The sequence below is a fragment of the Glycine soja genome, chromosome 8, assembly GCF_004193775.1.
Source record: "Glycine soja cultivar W05 chromosome 8, ASM419377v2, whole genome shotgun sequence".
In the NCBI taxonomy this organism is placed as follows: domain Eukaryota; kingdom Viridiplantae; phylum Streptophyta; class Magnoliopsida; order Fabales; family Fabaceae; genus Glycine; species Glycine soja.
Genome location: NC_041009.1, coordinates 8502419 through 8523482, shown reverse-complemented (window position 1 = coordinate 8523482; position 21064 = coordinate 8502419). Strand labels below are relative to the sequence as shown.

Genomic DNA, 21064 nt, shown 5'->3' with positions numbered 1-21064 from the left:
AAAAATTTGTGTTTGATTTCCATCTTATGCAAAATTCCCTTGAATCAGGAACAACTACATACCACAAACGAAATTAATCTTTAACCTACTAGGTTAAAGACACTCGTGGTCTTTTACTTAAGAAAAAAAACTTTCTAACTAATATTTTCTTTATAACGAGTAACTCTTTCCTAAAGCTTATTTACTCACATGTGCTAAAATTACCAACACAACCAGCTAAAAACTATTTCTCTTAATTAATCATCTCAAACAATCTTATCTCCTTTTATCTTTATGTTTTTTTTCTCTCTATTTTAAATTAAATTTAAATATTTCTTTAAAATATCAGTAGTTAAAAATAAACCTTATATCACAATTTAAATTATTTATTATGAATCTGAAATATAATTTATATATTCAAAATATTTGTTTGTTAAGATTTTAATTATAATGTAATTTAATATTATGATAAAATAATAAAACTATACCAACTTTGCAATTCCCGATCAGATTGTTGTTCGTTGGAGCATACTAAAGCGCCGCCCAAAATATTTGTTTATTAAAATTTTAATTATAATGTAATTTAATATTAAGATTATTTATGTCAGAAATTTTAGTTATTATATAAAATAAATATTTATACTATGTAATACTAGTTATTAATGAAAATGAAAGTAAAACTATCGTGTAGCATAAGTCAAATAACAAAGATCAATAGATAAAGTCATTTTAAGATTAAAACTTAAAAGTTCCATTTGTTGTCAAAGTCAATATTGACCCTGTTTTAGTTCTTCTTTCTCGCATGATATACTTGAATGCAATGCACCTTCTCGTAAAAGAAAAGAATAACAAAAACAGTGAACTTACAAAAGCTAAAAGTAATTAGTTATAATAAAGCCAACTATATAATTTTCCACAAATCAAATATATTTATTTCATGAAATTAATCATAAAACAAACATTTTGGTGATGGTTTTATTTATGCGTCTTACAAATTGAAGAAAGAAAGCGATATAATTATGAATTAAATTAAAAATATACTATATATTTAATGTTCAATTTTGATTTTGGAGAAGTTAGATGACTGAACTTGTTAAGAAGTTGTGGGATATAAGTTACTTTTAACTTAGAGCCAAAAATGATTCATTTGATGTTCATATTTCATTCTGAAAGTAGACTTGCATCAAGTTAACTTAAGATAAAATAATAAAACTATACCAACTCCCCAATTCCTGATCAGATTGTTGTTCGTTGGAGCATACTAACGTAAAGCTTCATCACCCACTTATTCCAAAGATAAAGTTCAGTTTAATCCCCTCCCAAACCAAATAAATTATGAAGTAGTTCACAGCCACACATGTCTATAATCTCAAACTAATATTTATATAACACATATTAAAAATTATTAATTTATGATTACTTGATTATATATTACATAAAAATTAATATAGTGTAAGAACCAAGATAAATCATAATCATTTAATAATTTCTCTTCAGACCAACATAACCACGACCAGTTTCTTTCATGAGAGAGAAGATAAGAGAAAAAATGTTTTTCAATTTTTTTTAAAAAAGAATTTAATATTAGTCTTTGAAATTTTTAAGCACCATGGAGGTGAAAAAAATAGATATCCATATAATGGACAGGATATCTGAATTGCAAAAAAATCATGAATCTCTTGTTTAAAAACAGTTTTATTTAAAACATTTATTTTTTATTGGAATGTTTTCAAGATGATAAATGAGACAAATCAATCAATCAGACTTGGTATTAAAAACAAATAATTTCCTCGTGACATTTTTTTTTTCATAAACATAACTCAACTAAAGAAAAAAAAACAGAAAATTAAAACCCGGTTATTTGCTGATCATTAGGAAAAGAAAAAAAAATGGGTTGGTAAGTATAACTATAATGGGGAGAATCAGCGGTCTACTTAGACATGCGGTGGGTGCACACCACAAGCGCAGTCAGAGAAAGGAAGCATGCACTGCATCTACCTTAATCTACCTACCCACACTTTTCTATATATATATATCCACCCTTCCAAGCCACTTTGCAACATCCATCCAAGCCTTTTCTTTCGTAGATAGCTACTACTTCACTTTCATCCTTTGCTCCAGAAAATTAACTAGCTAGGATGGTGAGTGTTGAAGAGATTCGTAAGGCGCAACGTGCAGAAGGCCCTGCCACTGTCATGGCTATTGGCACCGCCACTCCTCCCAACTGCGTGGATCAGAGTACCTATCCTGACTATTATTTCCGCATCACCAACAGCGAGCACATGACCGAGCTCAAAGAAAAATTCAAACGCATGTGTAAGATATCTCTCTCTTTTATCCTATCTTCATTTCATTATATAATATGCATGTTGCTTATTTCCAACATATACCTTTGATTTCATTAATGATATCAATGAAATTTAATTTATTATTTCAGGTGATAAGTCGATGATTAAGAAGCGATACATGTACTTAAACGAAGAGATCCTGAAGGAGAATCCCAGTGTTTGTGCATATATGGCACCTTCGTTGGATGCAAGGCAAGACATGGTGGTTATGGAGGTACCAAAGTTGGGAAAAGAGGCTGCAACTAAGGCAATCAAGGAATGGGGTCAACCCAAGTCCAAGATTACCCATCTCATCTTTTGCACCACTAGTGGTGTCGACATGCCTGGTGCTGATTATCAGCTCACTAAACTATTAGGCCTTCGTCCCTCCGTCAAGCGTTACATGATGTACCAACAAGGCTGCTTTGCCGGTGGCACGGTGCTTCGTTTGGCCAAAGACCTCGCTGAAAACAACAAGGGTGCTCGCGTGCTTGTCGTTTGTTCTGAGATCACCGCAGTCACATTCCGCGGCCCAACTGACACCCATCTTGATAGCCTTGTGGGTCAAGCCTTGTTTGGAGATGGTGCAGCCGCTGTCATTGTTGGATCAGACCCCTTACCAGTTGAAAAGCCTTTGTTTCAGCTTGTCTGGACTGCCCAGACAATCCTTCCAGACAGTGAAGGGGCTATTGATGGACACCTTCGCGAAGTTGGTCTCACTTTCCATCTCCTCAAGGATGTTCCTGGACTCATCTCCAAGAATATTGAGAAGGCCTTGGTTGAAGCCTTCCAACCCTTGGGAATCTCCGATTACAATTCTATCTTCTGGATTGCACACCCTGGTGGACCCGCAATTTTGGACCAAGTGGAGGCTAAGTTAGGCTTGAAGCCTGAAAAAATGGAAGCTACTAGGCATGTGCTCAGCGAGTATGGTAACATGTCAAGTGCATGTGTGCTATTCATCTTGGATCAAATGCGGAAGAAATCAATAGAAAATGGACTTGGCACAACCGGCGAAGGCCTTGACTGGGGTGTGCTATTTGGTTTCGGTCCTGGACTCACTGTTGAGACTGTTGTACTCCGCAGTGTCACTGTCTAATCATATATATTGAGCAAGAACACAGATCCTTCTTTTCTTCTTATGTATTATTGCTTTTTTAGTTTGAAAAATGTATTCTTTCTCTTTTGCTTTCTCACATTCTTCTTTTTTGTATACCAGTAAACACTAAACGAGAACACATCTTATTATTAATGCAATTAAGCTTATACACAATTGATCTATACTATACAGTTGCAAAGTGAATATCTTCTATTTTATTTTTACCAATTTCATCTCCAACAAAAGATTCTTCGTGATTGTGTATAAATTGGACTGTAGAACTGTCTGGAATTATGTGGTTTGTGTAAAGAGAGTTGTGCCGATTAACTTAGTCCAGTTTAGCTTAAAATTTTCTGTCTTGGGTGAGTTATTTGACTGTGATATACAACATTATATGAAACAGATCAATAAGTATCAAGTAAACCGCAGTAAAAAAAAAAGTATCAAGTAAACCTAGTAGCTAAGAAAATGCACTTCCTACGTCATCTCCGGAGGACTCTTGCTCAAAAGAGGTGGAAGTCTTGCTATGGAGATTTATACGGACGAAAATTATGTAGATTCAGTAAGGGATATGTTGGAAAACCACCTTAATTGCCGTCAGTCCTATCCTTCTTTAGTTGGGGCCTCTTTGGGGTTGCCTTAATTGAAACTTCAAGGATGATGGTTTAGTCCCACATCGAATTAAAGATGTGGTTTAAATAAAACTTGGACGATCTTCATTTAACGTCGATTTTTTGGGGTTGATTTAGTCCCTAATACTAAGAAAGTATCCTACCATTTTTTTAGCCTATTGGGCCACCCACTATTGAATTGTTATTGGACCAACCACATATTTCCTGTTATTCTTGATTATCAGTTGCCTAAATAGGAAGACTCTTGAGTCATGATTGTATTGCAAAGTAAGCAATGATACATTTTTCTACAATTAATTATCTTCAATAATATGATAGTATTGTTTTTATCATATTATATATAGTTTGTATTTGTAAACATATTATAATTTATGACTAAAACAGGTCGGTGATAAGGAACATTTTTATCAGAAAATAACTACTAATTCTAACATTGGAGCCTATACTATACCTGGTAGGTGATATGGATATCCCCCCATAAACGTGTTAATACCTACACACACGTGTTATATGTGGTGAAATAGTTAACTGATGTAAAATCAATAATCCGAAATGATGACCATACTTTTTGTCCCAACTGAGATTTAATTCTTTAAGTAATCAAGATAGAAGTGCATTTTCTTAGCTACTAGGTTTACTAGATATTTATAGTTTGTCAGATTTTAAGGGTGTGATAAGAATTACAACTTGGTTGTGACAGGTTATGCTAATGACAAATAAATGCTAATGAGATATCAAAATTATGCTTTTATGTGCAAGGTTTTAAATGGTCATTCGGTTTTAAAATGCTCATTACATAAGTAAATTGGTTGGTATTAATACATCACAAAACTCCATGACTGAAACAAACTAACAAATGTCCCTAAATTGTGACAGATTTCACAATAAACCAAGGCCCCTAAAACAGAATCAAATTGGTACAGACGTAAAAAAAAATTGACACACCATAACCAGAAACAAACTAACATACCATGATTAGAATCATATTGGTATACAATGGCCAGAGCAGCAGAGCCAAATTGGCACCCCATGAGATTGTGATAAATTTCACAGCACACCATCACCCGAACAACAAAACCTAAATGATACACAGATAGAACCAAATCATAAATTACAATAAGATAAAAACTGAAACAAATTGTGTCACAAATTTTACATATTGAATCAGAAGCACACCATAAACTACAATCTGATAAAAACTGCAATCTGATACTCAACCAGAAGCACAAGATAAACTGGAATATGATAAAAACTACCTAAAGTGATAAACTGCGTTATGATATTTCATATATTAAATCAAAAGCACACAATGAAAATGTAATACAAACTGAAACAAATTGAGTAATAGATTTCACATATTGATGCACACCATAAGCTGCAGCATGATACCAACTGAAACATAAATTCTAACCTTAGAGCCCATACTACACCTCATAGGTGGTATGGAACATTTATTTTAAAGTGTTAATACGAAGTCATGGATAAATGTTATCTATTGTGGTTAAGTAGTTAACTCTTGTAAGGCAAATAATGCGAAGAGCAGTCCAACCACTTTGTCGACTTAGATTTTGTTCATTAAGTAATCAAGGTAGGAAGTGCAATTTCTTACCTACTAGGTTTACTTGATACTTATTAATCCCTTTTTTATAATGTTTTTCTCACAGACTCACAGTTAGATAACTCAATCAACACAAAAAAAAAAAAAAAAATTAAGCCTAAGTGGACTACGTTAATTGGCACTATTCTCTTTACACAATTAAGCCATAAACCTGCAAAGTTCTACAGTCACTTTTATAGCAAGTCACAAAGAATCTTTCAATAAAGATGAAATTGGACAAGAGATATTCACTTTGCAACTGAATATATAGATGAATTTTGTGAAAACTTAATTGCATTAATAGTAATATAACATGTTCTTATTTACTGATATAAAAAAAGAAGCATGTGAGGGAAGCAGGGAAAAAAAGGAAGAGAAAGAATACATTTTTCAAACTCAACATGAAAGAATGAATAAGAAAGAAAAGGACTTGGTCTTGCACAAGATATATGGATTAGACAGTGACACTGCGGAGCACAACAGTCTCAACGGTGAGTCCAGGGCCGAAACCAAATAGCACACCCCAGTCAAGGCCTTCACCGGTTGTGCCAAGTCCATTTTCTATTGATTTCTTCCTCATTTGATCCAAGATGAATAGCACACATGCACTTGACATGTTACCATACTCGCTGAGCACATGTCTAGTAGCTTCCATTTTTTCAGGCTTCAAGCCTAACTTAGCCTCAACTTGGTCCAAAATTGCGGGTCCACCAGGGTGTGCAATCCAGAAGATAGAATTGTAATCGGAGATTCCCAAGGGTTGGAAGGCTTCAACCAAGGCCTTCTCAATATTCTTGGAGATGAGTCCAGGAACATCCTTGAGGAGATGGAAAGTGAGACCAACTTCGCGAAGGTGTCCATCAATAGCCCCTTCACTGTCTGGAAGGATTGTCTGGGCAGTCCAGACAAGCTGAAACAAAGGCTTTTCAACTGGTAAGGGGTCTGATCCAACAATGACAGCGGCTGCACCATCTCCAAACAAGGCTTGACCCACAAGGCTATCAAGATGGGTGTCAGTTGGGCCGCGGAATGTGACTGCGGTGATCTCAGAACAAACGACAAGCACGCGAGCACCCTTGTTGTTTTCAGCGAGGTCTTTGGCCAAACGAAGCACCGTGCCACCGGCAAAGCAGCCTTGTTGGTACATCATGTAACGCTTGACGGAGGGGCGAAGGCCTAATAGTTTAGTGAGCTGATAATCAGCACCAGGCATGTCGACACCACTAGTGGTGCAAAAGATGAGATGGGTAATCTTGGACTTGGGTTGACCCCATTCCTTGATTGCCTTAGTTGCAGCCTCTTTTCCCAACTTTGGTACCTCCACAACCACCATGTCTTGCCTTGCATCCAACGAAGGTGCCATGTAAGCACAAACACTCGGATTCTCTTTCAGGATCTCTTCATTTAAGTACATGTATCGCTTCTTAATCATTGACTTATCACCTGATCGAAATAATAAATTAAATTTCATTAATATCACTAATCAAATCAAAGGAATATGTTGAAAATAAGCAATATACATATTGTATAAAGAAATGAAGAAAGGAGAGAGATATATATCTTACACATGCGCTTGAATTTTTCTTTGAGCTCGGTCATGTGCTCGCTGTTGGTGATGCGGAAATAATAGTCAGGATAGGTACTCTGATCGACACAGTTTGGAGGAGTTGCGGTGCCAATAGCCATGACAGTGGCAGGGCCCTCTGCACGTTGTGCATTACGGATCTCTTCAACACTGACCATCCTAGCTAGTTAATTTTCTGAAGCAAAGAATGAAAGTGTAGTAGCTAGGAAAGAAAAGGCTTGGATGGATGTTGCAAAGTGGTTTGGAAGGGTGGGTATATATATATGAATAGATAGACAGTTGAACTTGAAGTGGGTAGGTGAGTACTGAGTAGATGATGAGCATGTTTCCTCTAACGAATTGGCTGTGTTCTGTGTTTTCTCTCAACTATATTGTACACTGCATGACTATGTTGACTGTTGACTATCCCATTATAATGATTATATATATACCTTACAAATTTGATTAAAAACACGTTAAAATGATTCTCAAATAAATAGATTTGGATAAAAGGACATAGTCATTTGTTGACAGAGAAAGGATATAGTCATTGACATTATAAAAAGGGAGTGTATCGTATCAACATCATCAACAAAGTAGCTTTAATGTTAATAGTATTTAGTAATTCAATTTGATTTGGATTGATTCAGTTATTTCTGGCAAAACTAAAATCGACTCCAATCCAATGAACAATTTTTTTTTTCTTGAGATGCAAAGGATAGAAATATTATTAAAAGCAGCTTAGCTGCACAAGTTGTGCCCCTACTGAAAGTTATATCAGAATACAATTTTGCTGTGCATCAAAGCTATCTACCAGCAACATGTTGCATAATTACGAAAAAAATAGCTTTATCTTGCTGAACTTGGCAGAGCCTCTAAACATTTACGAATAATTCAGCCATCCGATTATAGAACATAACCACGAGAAAATAAAAGCAACCACCTATCGCTATCAGCAAACCAAATGAAGCACCAGTTGAACGCCTTGTATTCCCACCACCGAATACCAAAATTGAATAAATTTGATTTTGAGAAGAAAAAAATTGCTTATTATTATTGTTGATGTGAAATCCACAGAACCTGTCACACATAAACCCATTCCAAACACTGATGCTTCCCAAATTGCATTCGATGAAAATGCTGACCCAATCATCCTTAAAGTTTCCCAAAGGTTTTCTCGATCTCACTAAATTAAATTCAACAGGAATTAGGTTGGGTTTTAATTTTTATATCTGTCTTTATTAATCGGATAAGTGAACAAATTCGTAAAAGTAAAAGCGTAAGACGCTGTTAATTTAGTCTTGAAAGTGCTAAAATGACCAAAGGTAACTCATTTTAATCCAAAGTTTCAAAGGTCATGCGATGTAAATGACAATAATAACATACTTTCGAAATTAAAATATAATATAGTTAAATTAAATTTAAATACTAAAATAACAACATAGGAAATTTTAGGAACATTTTTTGTTTTCTTGAGAAAATAAACTTTGTTGTTATTTCATTTTAAATACAAACCTAATTATTTAACAAGAGAATCTATGTTTGATTTTCCACCGTATGTAGTTACACATAGGCTTAATTGCACTTTTTATTTTTAATTTTTTAATTTTTAGTGAATTTTATCCCTAATTTTTTAATTTGACACATTTTATTTTCAATTTTTAAGAAACTTGTGAATTTTATCCTCTATTATTTATCTATTTATAAGCACAAAAGTTGGGGTAAAATTTGTCAAAAAAAATTAAAATTAAGGATAAATTTTGTCAAAAAAATTTAAAGTTGGAATAAAATTTGGCAAAAACTAATAAGTTAGGGATAAAAAAAATATAATTATGTAACTAGTAAAGTGATGAAGGATAAAATTTGTAGGATTATTAAAAGTTGAGATAAAATGTCCAAAATTTAAAGATTAAGATAAAATTCGTCAAAAATTAAAAAATTAGAATAAAAAATATAATTAAATCTAATGTTTAGTTTATCTATAAGAAAAATTTCAAACCTGACCCCATCTTATTGCAATGCATAATGGAGTGGGTCAGTCCTTCCATAGGATCACCCTGGAGGCCACCCCCCTTTTTTTTTCCCTCTATGACCTTCACCATTGACTTTTCCTAATCATCAATTCATCACTTTCGTGGCTTCTCCTAATGAAAACGTGTTGATTAAAAAATAAACAAAAAACCAAAAATATTGGGTTGTTAAAATAAGAGAGTAGTCATCAGTCTACGTAGCCATGCGGGGCACCACATAGTTGAAACAAAGCGCAGCCACGAGTCAGAGGAAGCATGCATAGCATCTACGTACCTTAGCCTACCTACCAATATCAACTATCTATATATATCCACCTTTCCAAATCACTTTCCAACATCCATCCCCATCATCATATCATACCCTTTCTATCCTACTTGCTACTTCCCACTTCCATTCTTTTCTTAACCAGCTAGGATGGTGAGTGTTGAAGAGATTCGTAAGGCGCAACGTGCAGAAGGCCCTGCCACTGTCATGGCTATTGGCACCGCCACTCCTCCCAACTGCGTGGATCAGAGTACCTATCCTGACTATTATTTCCGCATCACCAACAGCGAGCACATGACCGAGCTCAAAGAAAAATTCAAGCGCATGTGTAAGATATATATCTCTCTCCTTTCTTCATTTCTTTATACAATATGTATATTGTTTATTTTCAACATATTCCTTTGATTTGATTAGTGATATTAATGAAATTTAATTTATTATTTCGATCAGGTGATAAGTCGATGATTAAGAAGCGATACATGTACTTAAACGAAGAGATCCTGAAAGAGAATCCGAGTGTTTGTGCTTACATGACACCTTCGTTGGATGCAAGGCAAGACATGGTGGTTGTGGAGGTACCAAAGTTGGGAAAAGAGGCTGCAACTAAGGCAATCAAGGAATGGGGTCAACCCAAGTCCAAGATTACCCATCTCATCTTTTGCACCACTAGTGGTGTCGACATGCCTGGTGCTGATTATCAGCTCACTAAACTATTAGGCCTTCGCCCCTCCGTCAAGCGTTACATGATGTACCAACAAGGCTGCTTTGCCGGTGGCACGGTGCTTCGTTTGGCCAAAGACCTCGCTGAAAACAACAAGGGTGCTCGCGTGCTTGTCGTTTGTTCTGAGATCACCGCAGTCACATTTCGCGGCCCAACTGACACCCATCTTGATAGCCTTGTGGGTCAAGCCTTGTTTGGAGATGGTGCAGCCGCTGTCATTGTTGGATCAGACCCCTTACCAGTTGAAAAGCCTTTGTTTCAGCTTGTCTGGACTGCCCAGACAATCCTTCCAGACAGTGAAGGGGCTATTGATGGACACCTTCGCGAAGTTGGTCTCACTTTCCATCTCCTCAAGGATGTTCCTGGACTCATCTCCAAGAATATTGAGAAGGCCTTGGTTGAAGCCTTCCAACCCTTGGGAATCTCCGATTACAATTCTATCTTCTGGATTGCACACCCTGGTGGACCCGCAATTTTGGACCAAGTTGAGGCTAAGTTAGGCCTGAAGCCTGAAAAAATGGAAGCTACTAGACATGTGCTCAGCGAGTATGGTAACATGTCAAGTGCATGCGTGCTATTCATCTTGGATCAAATGAGGAAGAAATCAATAGAAAATGGACTTGGCACAACCGGTGAAGGTCTTGACTGGGGTGTGCTATTTGGTTTCGGCCCTGGACTCACCGTTGAGACTGTTGTGCTCCGCAGTGTCACTCTCTGATCATATATATTGAGCAAGAGAACAAATCTTTCTTTTTTCATATGTATTCTTGGCTGGCCGGTTTGAAAAAACGTATTGTGTTTCGATTTTTTTTCCCCTGCCCTGCAAATGCTTCTGTTTGTATACTAGTAAATAACAACTTGTTATACTATTTTTTCAATTAAGCTTACACACAAGTTATCTATATATGAAGTTGCAAAGTGAATATCTTTTGTCCAATTTTATCTTCATTGAAAGATTCTCTATGATTGATGATAAATTGAACTATAGAACTGTCTCGAACCAGGTTTACTTATGGGCTAATTGTGTAAAGAGTGTTGTGTATGAGTTATCTGGGTGTGTGAGAAAAATTATACAGAAGAATTCAATTAGTATCAAGTAATCGTGGTAGCTAATAAAATATACGTCCTACCTTGATTACTTAAAGAACGAAATCTTAGTTGACACAAAAGTATGGACAGCGTTAGAAAAAAAATATAAAAAATATTCCATATCACTTACCAGAGTACAGGCTTCAAGGTTAGAATTTGGATGATGAATGGTTTAAGAAAAGATTATAAGCTTCCAGTTTTTCAGAAGAATGGGGAAACCAACCTCGACGATATTGAAGCTGTCTTTAAAGATTCTGAAGTATGTTGAAGATAATTAGACATGATATTGATATTGATTTTCTGTGAGTTCTGGAATATTATCTCATAAAGGATTTTGCATGTGTTTTCAGGAGCACCATGTGACGGAGAAGAACGAACAGCAGTCAACAGCAATGAATGCATTTGAGTTAATTTCTATGTCCAAAGGGCTGAACCTTGAAAACTTGTTTGATACAGAGCAGGTATCAAGCTGATATCATTGAATTGGGGAGGAAAATAACAAATGACAGGGACTTGTTTCATTTAGTGAACTAAATGAAAAAGTCAATTTGATGAAAAAGGTAAACAAGTTTTATTAAGTGGAGTTGTTTCTCCTTACCCCCTCTACCAAACACACCATTAAATAAAGTTTCTTCATCTAATATCTTTTGTCCAACTTCATCTTCGTAGAAAGATTCTTTGTGATTGAATATAAATTTAACTATGTAAACCAGGTTTATTTATGGATTAATTGTGTAAAAGAGTTGTGCCGATTAACTTAGCCCACTTTGGCTTAAAATTTTCTGTTTGTTGTGAGTTATCTGAGTCAGAAAAAATATTATACAAAAGGGATCATAAGTATCAATTAAACCTAGTTAATTGATAAGAAAACACGCTTCCTTCCCTTATTGCTTAAAGAACTAAATCTCAGTTGACAGAAATAAGGACAAAATTATTAAAAAAGCAAATGTTCATATCACTGACCAGAGTATAGGCTCCAGGGTTAGAATTGGTGGTGTTATTTTATGAGATGTATGAATCGGTCCTTGACTAATTAAAATAATCGGTTATATTAGCCTTTAGAGTTATTTTCTGAAGTGAAAAGTAAGATTATTAGTTGCTATTAATTTAATTAAAAATAAATTCTGATTCTATTAGTGCATGAGATACACCATTATTTGGCAATAATTTTAAACTCGGCCTGTTGTAGTGGAAAATTCTGTAGAGGTTAGAAATGGAATTGATTATATTTTATTGTACAGAAGTTAATGTTTTCTGCATTAATAAAATAGAAAGTTTCTGATTTCTATTGATTCATAGGGTTATTTTAAATTTGCAATGTTGTTTCCAAATGCCACTAAGACACAGGATTTAGAAGGTTTTTAGGATCAGTGTAGTAAGGAGTGGTTTCAGTAGTAGGCTAGTAGCAGGACCAATTTTGTAGAATTCCCTTCTGAAAGAGACTGATTGCAGTAGTATGAATATTCAAACTAAGCTCCATTTATTCAGCTGAAGTTGACAAGAAGCAATCTTTAATTTTTGTAGTATCTTAATTAAAAAATCAGAAAAAGATTTCTAAGGAACTTAAGAACTTCTACTAGATATTTATATTTAAGTATAGGATCCGATGTCAAAAGTTACTTCTTCCCTTAGTTTGTTTTTTATCAAAAGGTTAAAATTCAGTTCATGTACCAAATACTTCTTCATCCACCCAGCTGTAATTCTCCTGCAAACCGGTAGGAATGGAAATATCATCTCTAATTTCTTGGCCTTCCCTATAGGTTCAAATTCACCTACGTGGGCCAAATCCAGAAAAGAAATTAAAGGGAGAAGGTTAAGAAAATAGTTAGAAAATGTTGAAGAACCAAGAAAGTGTAGTACCTCAGTTACCATATTTATTCTAACTTTTCCAATGATAAAAAAGTTAAATTTATTTGTACTTTGTAAGTGTGTGCCAGAAGAAGTGTCATGGCCAAATTAATTTAGGCCATCACTGTATCATGCAGGTGATCTTAGTTGTTGAAGGTCCTTGATAGGTTATATTTACAATCTCGCATAGGTAGTTCTATTTTTTTACCTTGTCAACTATAAAAGAGGAGTATATTTTTTTATCCATAGAAATCAAAGACGATATCAAGAAATTTATAACTTTCACCCACCCTATTCAACTAACTGAACTAAATTCCTCTAATAGAGGAGGAGTATATGCATGGTAGCTACAAAAGCCGTGAAAGAAGCTTTATGGCTTGAAGGTCTTGTTTGTGATCTTGGTGCAAGTCCAAAGGACATGATGATGTTTTGAGATAGTAAAAGCACATTCATTTATTTTTATCAGTGTAAGGAGGTTTACAATAACTCGCACACCTTTGCTCAACCAAGTGAACTAGATCTCTTGACAAGCACAATTCATTTAACCAAGCCAGATGTATTACTGGAGGAAAAATAAACATTGATATCAGGTTACATTTCACTTGTGATGTCATAGCAGAAGGTGAACTGTTAATAAAGAAGATAACTACGTCTTATAATCTTGTAGACTAATTATAAAAGCTCTTCCATCATCAAAATTTAAACATTATTTGGACTTACGTGAAATGAATACTAAAGTCATCACTTTGATTTTATTTATGCATCGAGAGCTAACTTTTTTAAATGAAAAAAAAATTATATATTTATTATTAATTTAATTTAAAGTATATTATACGTTCAAGAGCTAAATACATATTCATCGACTTATTTTAAAATTGAAGACTTAATTACTTTTTGTCTTGCTACTTATTTATTTAATTTAATTTTTTGGTACAATTACTAATAAAGATTCAATTTGATTTCTTAATTTTAAAAGCAATGAATTTTGATTCCTTAATTTTCACAAAAGGTGTCGTTATTATTTAAAATTAACGATGGATTAAAACTGTCAGCTAATCATAATCCTCAAAACCGTGTTCAATGACCTGAAGTTAATCTGAAAGAAAGGAACCAAATTCCATCATTTTATAAAAATTAAGGAAGCAAATTGTATTTTTTATTAACAGTGGAACGAAATTACACAAATTAAATAAATAGTAATAGTAAAAAAATAATTAAACCAAATTTAAATCAATTAAACTCTCTCCCCCTTTCTCCAACAAACTTGAGCGGCTAGTCTTTTTTGTCTCCTTTTTCTTCCTTTGTTTTGTTCCCACTTGAAAATTGCAGCCCACAAAAAAAATAAAACTAACCCTTCAAATTAAACACAATACACAAAAATCCCCCGTAGCATTTTTTTTCATATACATAAAAGCTAACATGTAACTCAAAAGTACAAGTTTTAAAAGTCATCATATTTAAAGTCATCTTATTCAACCATTATATATACATGTGAATCAACTGAAACGTGATTCTTTTAACTTTTAGGATAGAGAATAATTTTGGTCTAGACATAGAAAAGAGAGACATCTTCTTCAGATCAACACATGCTAATTAGTAAACAATTATTTTTAAAAACACTAAAAAAAAAAGGTATCTTTCTCTCCAATTTTCCATTAGGAGAACCAAAGACTCAAAGTGCTCTCTTACAATTACTAGAAAATTCTAGTAACCGGAGAAGATCCTAAAATTATGAGTAACAATTGTTGAGGGAAAGGGGGAGAAACAATAATTTTTTAGACTAGATCACAAATATTTTTTTACAATAAGAAATTCTATTCAAAATGAATAAGATTATTATGATTAGTAAAACTCTTACTCTAAGTATTTAACATAGTTACAGGATTCGTTCGAAACTTCTCCTTAAACTACAACAATCTCACATCATTTAATCCACTTGTTTGGTGCTAAGAAAGTGTAATTTGTGGACTCGTTAGAAAAATAAATAAATAAATAAATAGTAAATAAAAGGGTAGGTATAACTACAACTATAAGGGAAAAGTCAAAACAGTCTACTTAGTTATGCGGTACACCACATGTTTGAAAGAAAAGCGCAGTCAGAGGAAGCATGCACGCGTCTACCTTAACGGGGAACCTACCCACCCTTTTCAGTTATGTATATATATCCAACATTCCAAGACACTTTCCACATCCATTTCCCATCATCATACACTTTTCTTTCGTAGCTAGCTACTCCTTAATTACTAATTAGTTTCATTCTTTGGTGCAAGCTAGCTTCATTAGTTGATTCATAAAATTATAACAATGGTGAGTGTTGAAGCAATCCGTAAGGCACAACGTGCAGAAGGCCCTGCCACCGTCATGGCCATCGGCACTGCCACTCCTCCAAACTGCGTCGATCAGAGTACTTATCCTGACTATTATTTCCGCATCACCAACAGTGAGCACATGACTGAGCTCAAAGAAAAGTTCAAGCGCATGTGTAAGATTTATATCTCTCTCTTTTATCCTATCTTCATTTCAGTATACTATATAATATGTATATTGTTTATTTTCAACATACACCATTTATTTGATTAATAATACATACTAATGATATTTAACTTTTTTATTTCGATCAGGTGATAAGTCGATGATTAAGAAGCGATACATGTACTTAAACGAAGAGATCCTGAAGGAGAATCCCAGTGTTTGTGCATATATGGCACCTTCGTTGGATGCAAGGCAAGACATGGTGGTTGTGGAGGTACCAAAGTTGGGAAAAGAGGCTGCAACTAAGGCAATCAAGGAATGGGGTCAACCCAAGTCCAAGATTACCCATCTCATCTTTTGCACCACTAGTGGTGTCGACATGCCTGGTGCTGATTATCAGCTCACTAAACTATTAGGCCTTCGTCCCTCCGTCAAGCGTTACATGATGTACCAACAAGGCTGCTTTGCCGGTGGCACGGTGCTTCGTTTGGCCAAAGACCTCGCTGAAAACAACAAGGGTGCTCGCGTGCTTGTCGTTTGTTCTGAGATCACCGCAGTCACATTCCGCGGCCCAACTGACACCCATCTTGATAGCCTTGTGGGTCAAGCCTTGTTTGGAGATGGTGCAGCCGCTGTCATTGTTGGATCAGACCCCTTACCAGTTGAAAAGCCTTTGTTTCAGCTTATCTGGACTGCCCAAACAATCCTTCCAGACAGTGAAGGGGCTATTGATGGCCACCTTCGCGAAGTTGGACTCACTTTCCATCTCCTCAAGGATGTTCCTGGACTCATCTCTAAGAATATTGAGAAGGCCTTGGTTGAAGCCTTCCAACCCTTGGGAATCTCCGATTACAATTCTATCTTCTGGATTGCACACCCTGGTGGACCCGCAATTTTGGACCAAGTTGAGGCTAAGTTAGGCTTGAAGCCTGAAAAAATGGAAGCTACTAGACATGTGCTCAGCGAGTATGGTAACATGTCAAGTGCATGTGTGCTATTCATCTTGGATCAAATGAGGAAGAAATCAATAGAAAATGGACTTGGCACAACCGGTGAAGGCCTTGACTGGGGTGTGCTATTTGGTTTCGGCCCTGGACTCACCGTTGAGACTGTTGTGCTCCGCAGTGTCACTGTCTAATCAGTAATTGAGTCAGTGTCTAATCAGTAATAGTATTTTCTTAAGACAGCAAATCTTTCTCTTTTCTTATGTATTCTTTGCTGTTCAGTTTGAAAAATGTATTCTTTGTCTTTTGAATTTTCCCCCTGATTTCATCAAATGCTTCTTTTTGTATACCAGTAAATAAGAACAAGTCGTGTTATTAATGCTATTAAGCTTATACATAATTGATCTATAAAGTTGCAAGTGAATAGCTTTAATCCAATTTCATCTTCAGTTTTGTGATTCAGTATAAATTGGACTATAGAACTGTCTGAAACCAGGTTCATGGCTTAATTTTATTTTTAAGGAAGGTTCTTTTGATGCCCAGCAGTTGCTAGAGAGGATTTATTTTTCAATATGTTCATGGATTAAGGGATTAAACACTGGATTTAGCTCTTCCTTTGTTCAATGGAATGCCAACCCTGTGACATTCCTAAATTCACTATAAGTTAGATTCTGTTGTGGGATATTGGTGAGGGATTTTATGTGAGCTTTGATTTTGATGGGGTTGATGATGTTTTTGGTACAGGGCAGGTTTTGGTCGAGTTATACAAACCCAGATCCGTCAGTGACCATTATGTGGGTGTGGGGAAAATATTTATGTTATGTAATTGGCATACTTTAGTTGGGGGAGAGGATATCTGGTACTGTGATACCAGGCTGCTGTTATTCCCTGTGGTACTACTGGTACCCGGGACCTTGTATCATCTCCTTGTTCTCTTTTTATATATCAATCAATTAGCAGTTTCCAAAAACAATGGTTGCTTGATCCTTGTGCATCTCATCATGTCACCTATGTTCCAAAAATTCAGCAACATAGCACTTCATTTCAAGTCACTGATCAGGTTTTAATTGGTAATGGCCAAGGTTTACCCGTAATACCCAATGGCGTTAATTTCAGCAATCAAGACTATGGTGGAACTCCAATTGTTTAAGAAAATCAATTCTTTGCGGACTGATTGAGTACAAGAGCATCAGCCATTTGCAAAATATCTTACTAATCTAGGAGAAGAGTATTTCTCTTCACAAACCCCATCAAAATGCAATACACTGTGGTATTGCATTTCCATATTGTAGGAGAATCATGCTTCTCTAACCTCCACTTGTCTAATCAATCCTCTTCCTTTTTTCCCAAATTAACAATGCGATGCCAAACTGCTATTCAAATCTGCTCCTAACTATTTTAGTTGTGCATGTTATCCATTCATGCAGCTCTATAATGCACATAAATTATTTTTCTATCTTGTGAGGAAAATATGTTAGAGACATTTAGGCCAAAACTAATATGTACTTAGCTAAAGGTATCTTCAACCTTATGCCTAGAGACTGCAAAGTGCAAACTCTCTGAATTTGGACCTGATTTTCTCTAAAACCTCACCTCTGTAGGTCCATCATTGGTGAAATTAGCTTTAGCGTGAACAAACTATGTCAATTTCTCTCTCAACCACTAGAAGATCATTGGAAGGTGGTCTAATGTATTCTTCAGTATCTGCTAGGGACCTTCATCATGGGCTGCTATTGCAACTTGTTTCAAGTCTCACTCAATTGGTCATTTGCGGATTTTATGATGCAGATGGCACTTCAGACCTAGACGGTCATCGTTCCATATGTTTGGGTCTTACATTTATTTTGGCCCAAGCATGGTTTCTTGGTAGTAAAACAAACAGCCTTCTGTTGATCACTCAAATGTAGAAGTTGAATATTGAAATCGGGCCAACACCACACATTAGAAATTCTATGGATACAGTCTCTTCTGCATGAACTTAAGCTTCCTATGACAACCCCCCATTGTTTACCGTGACAATCTTAGCATAATGTCCTTGACTCATAATCTTGTCATTCAGAGTTAAGCATATGAAGTTGAATCTCTTCTTCGTCATAGAAACGGTGCTATAAAAGATCTGTGCCCAGGTCAGATTGTGCACATTCTTACCAAAGCTTTGGAAAGTACTCGATTTTGTGAATTTCACACCAAACTTAGAGTGGTTGATCCTTTTTCTTCAACTCAACCCCCTTGAATTTGAGGGGACAATGTTAGAGTAAAGAACTTTCTAGTGCTATATTAGATATCTGAAAACTGTCAATTACTATGTTATGTCAGCTCAGATTCAATTAGTATATGATCTTGCTATAGAAATACATAACTATATCATAGTATAATGAAAAGGAGTAACAAATTATCTTACGCCCTAGTAATTTCGATTATTTTCTAAGTTTCTATTTCACTCTTGAATCAATTACATTTGACCTAGCCAGAAAATAAATTCTAAAATTGACCTTATCCTTTTTTAAAGCTCTTAATATACATGTACACTCACTTAAATGAATATTTCAATTATTTTTTTCCTTTACTCATGAATCAGGACAACATTGAAGTATGTGAAGACCATAATAGGACCATGGATTTCAAGGATCATGATCTCATATTAATGAAGACTAACTTTAGAGTATTAGCTATTCACAATTTCACATAAAAATCATCTGCTCATAGAAATTGTTAAAGGGAAAATCAAAAGAAAAGATTACAAGAAACTAAATTGTGGCATTATTCTCTAATATAGTCTGAAATGCTTCTTGTAATCTTCCGCGCTTCATATTTTCTGTTTTGCCTTTTCTGACATTACAAGCTTATTAGAACCAGCCAATACCACTCATTCACTGACCTTCTTCTCCTTGAAATACCATAGCTTAATCTTCATTGGATTTTGAAAACTGTCTGCTTAGCTTGGGAACATAGGTGAAATATCATTGTTGTCCAGGCCTGAGTTAAAAAAAAAAAACATGGCTGTTAAGTCCCTGAGTGACTATTATCATGTTGTGGAGTACTTGTAAAAACAGGAAGCTCTACGGGTCTATTTGCAATATCTTTGGTTTTGTGAAGAAAGGTCCCGGATAAAATTGTGACAAAGCCACAAACCTCAGTAGCAATTTGAGATGCATCTTCTGTGTCCCATTCCTGTTTCAGATAAATAAAGCAGATAATGACTTGCAATCCATTCGCAAACTACCGACGAAGATATATAGTGTTATTTAAGACTCATAATAATTTTTAAAAGAACTTCAATTTTTCTTAGATTCCAATGTATACTATTCTAAAAATGATTGTGTCTGAGATAAAACCTTGATCAACCCAAAATCTAGAAATGTTACCATTCTAGTTGGAATTTACAAATAAGAGCAATAAGGAGAAACAGTAATCTTTTATCTGATATACCTAAATTGGGTTTTGTCCTTATGCTATATATCATTTTGGCATTTTCAGATTAAATATAGTTCTTCCAAAATTTGTGGATTTGTATTGTGACTATCGAAGGCATTATGACATACAAGTACATACTGTGTGAATTAAATGTGATTTTGCTTTTTCATAAAAAAAAAGTTCCTTAAAATAATAAAATAGAGCTATAACTAATAAACTAAATAAACTTTATATGTTAGTTGTAGAAAATTACCTGGTTCTGTAGCAAGTTGCCACACTTCCTTAACAGAGTGAATAACTCTTTCATGGGGAGCATGCAACACAATAATTGTAGATCCCACCATACAAAGAGCACATCCAAGCACACCAAATATGTGCAACCTCTCTTTTATGATAAAGTGGGCTAGTATTGCACTGCATCATGATATTAGTTGTAGCTTTCTAAAATGCACGCAACATCCAACATAAAAATTTGATGGATGAAGACGTACATCCACATTTGAGTCAAACAATGCAGAAACATCCTAATAATTAATGTTATGAAATTGGCTATTTCCCCAACAATCACCACATAAATTTAAGCATACATATAGAATTAGTTAATAAAATTTTCATAAGATTGGCATATTATATAAATATGTATTAATTGAAAATATATTATTCAGAAAATAATTATTACAAATTTTAATACCTAGATAAATGCTTGCATGTAAATTAATTTTTTTTCTTAATTTATCATTATTGTTTAAAAAATAGTCTATAAGCATATTAAAAAAAACAAATACCTGCTGATAACATATATATATATATATATATATATATATATATATATATATATAATGATAAATATATACAGTTTATCTCTTGATTTTTTATCAACACGTTAATTTAAGTATATTAGTATGAATTATTTTAAATTTTGGCTACATATATAAAACTATGCTTCTTTTCAATTATTATTATTGCTTTACATAAAACATATTTAAAAGTAATTAAATGAAATAAATCAAATAGAATTGAAATCAATTAGTGATGTAATATATAATTTTATTAATGCATTATACATAAAACATAGTACTTTAT

General features: G+C 34.5%; 4 protein-coding genes across 5 annotated transcripts; 3 read left to right on the top strand and 1 right to left on the bottom strand.

The window, feature by feature from the left end:
* Nucleotides 1-2035: 2035 nt before the first annotated feature.
* On the top strand, nt 2036-3589 carry LOC114421662 (chalcone synthase 5). Its single transcript, XM_028387714.1, has 2 exons — nt 2036-2295; nt 2417-3589. The coding sequence occupies exons 1-2, from the start codon at nt 2118-2120 to the stop codon at nt 3403-3405; spliced, it is 1167 nt and encodes a 388-aa protein (XP_028243515.1). The 5' UTR covers nt 2036-2117; the 3' UTR covers nt 3406-3589.
* LOC114421658 (chalcone synthase 1) lies at nt 2047-11137 on the top strand. Of its 2 annotated transcripts, XM_028387711.1 has the most exons (3): nt 2047-2120; nt 9647-9821; nt 9944-11137. In XM_028387711.1, exons 1-3 carry the CDS (start codon nt 2118-2120, stop codon nt 10930-10932), a joined length of 1167 nt encoding a protein of 388 aa, XP_028243512.1. In that variant the 5' UTR covers nt 2047-2117; the 3' UTR covers nt 10933-11137. The 2 variants fall into 2 exon arrangements, with proteins under 2 accessions (XP_028243512.1, XP_028243511.1); XM_028387710.1 differs by lacking the exon at nt 2047-2120 and having other exon boundaries at nt 9549-9821.
* Nucleotides 5911-7464, bottom strand: LOC114421665 (chalcone synthase 3). Its single transcript, XM_028387718.1, has 2 exons — nt 7200-7464; nt 5911-7077 (listed from the first exon to the last, which is right to left on the bottom strand). Exons 1-2 carry the CDS (start codon nt 7375-7377, stop codon nt 6089-6091), a joined length of 1167 nt encoding a protein of 388 aa, XP_028243519.1. The 5' UTR covers nt 7378-7464; the 3' UTR covers nt 5911-6088.
* Nucleotides 11138-15327: 4190 nt separating the features above from the next.
* Nucleotides 15328-16951, top strand: LOC114421663 (chalcone synthase 1-like). Its single transcript, XM_028387715.1, has 2 exons — nt 15328-15633; nt 15773-16951. The coding sequence occupies exons 1-2, from the start codon at nt 15456-15458 to the stop codon at nt 16759-16761; spliced, it is 1167 nt and encodes a 388-aa protein (XP_028243516.1). The 5' UTR covers nt 15328-15455; the 3' UTR covers nt 16762-16951.
* The last annotated feature ends 4113 nt before the right edge of the window (nt 16952-21064 follow it).

Excerpts from the sequence above, each read along its gene's own strand:
- LOC114421663 (XM_028387715.1), top strand. The coding sequence starts at position 15,456 with ATGGTGAGTGTTGAAGCAATCCGTAAGGCACAACGTGCAGAAGGCCCT. Across the intron at positions 15,634-15,772 it reads AGAAAAGTTCAAGCGCATGT|GTGATAAGTCGATGATTAAG; the intron begins GTAAGATTTATA and ends TATTTCGATCAG.
- LOC114421665 (XM_028387718.1), bottom strand. The coding sequence starts at position 7,377 with ATGGTCAGTGTTGAAGAGATCCGTAATGCACAACGTGCAGAGGGCCCT. Across the intron at positions 7,078-7,199 it reads AGAAAAATTCAAGCGCATGT|GTGATAAGTCAATGATTAAG; the intron begins GTAAGATATATA and ends TATTTCGATCAG.
- LOC114421658 (XM_028387711.1), top strand. Across the intron at positions 9,822-9,943 it reads AGAAAAATTCAAGCGCATGT|GTGATAAGTCGATGATTAAG; the intron begins GTAAGATATATA and ends TATTTCGATCAG.
- LOC114421662 (XM_028387714.1), top strand. The coding sequence starts at position 2,118 with ATGGTGAGTGTTGAAGAGATTCGTAAGGCGCAACGTGCAGAAGGCCCT. Across the intron at positions 2,296-2,416 it reads AGAAAAATTCAAACGCATGT|GTGATAAGTCGATGATTAAG; the intron begins GTAAGATATCTC and ends TTATTATTTCAG.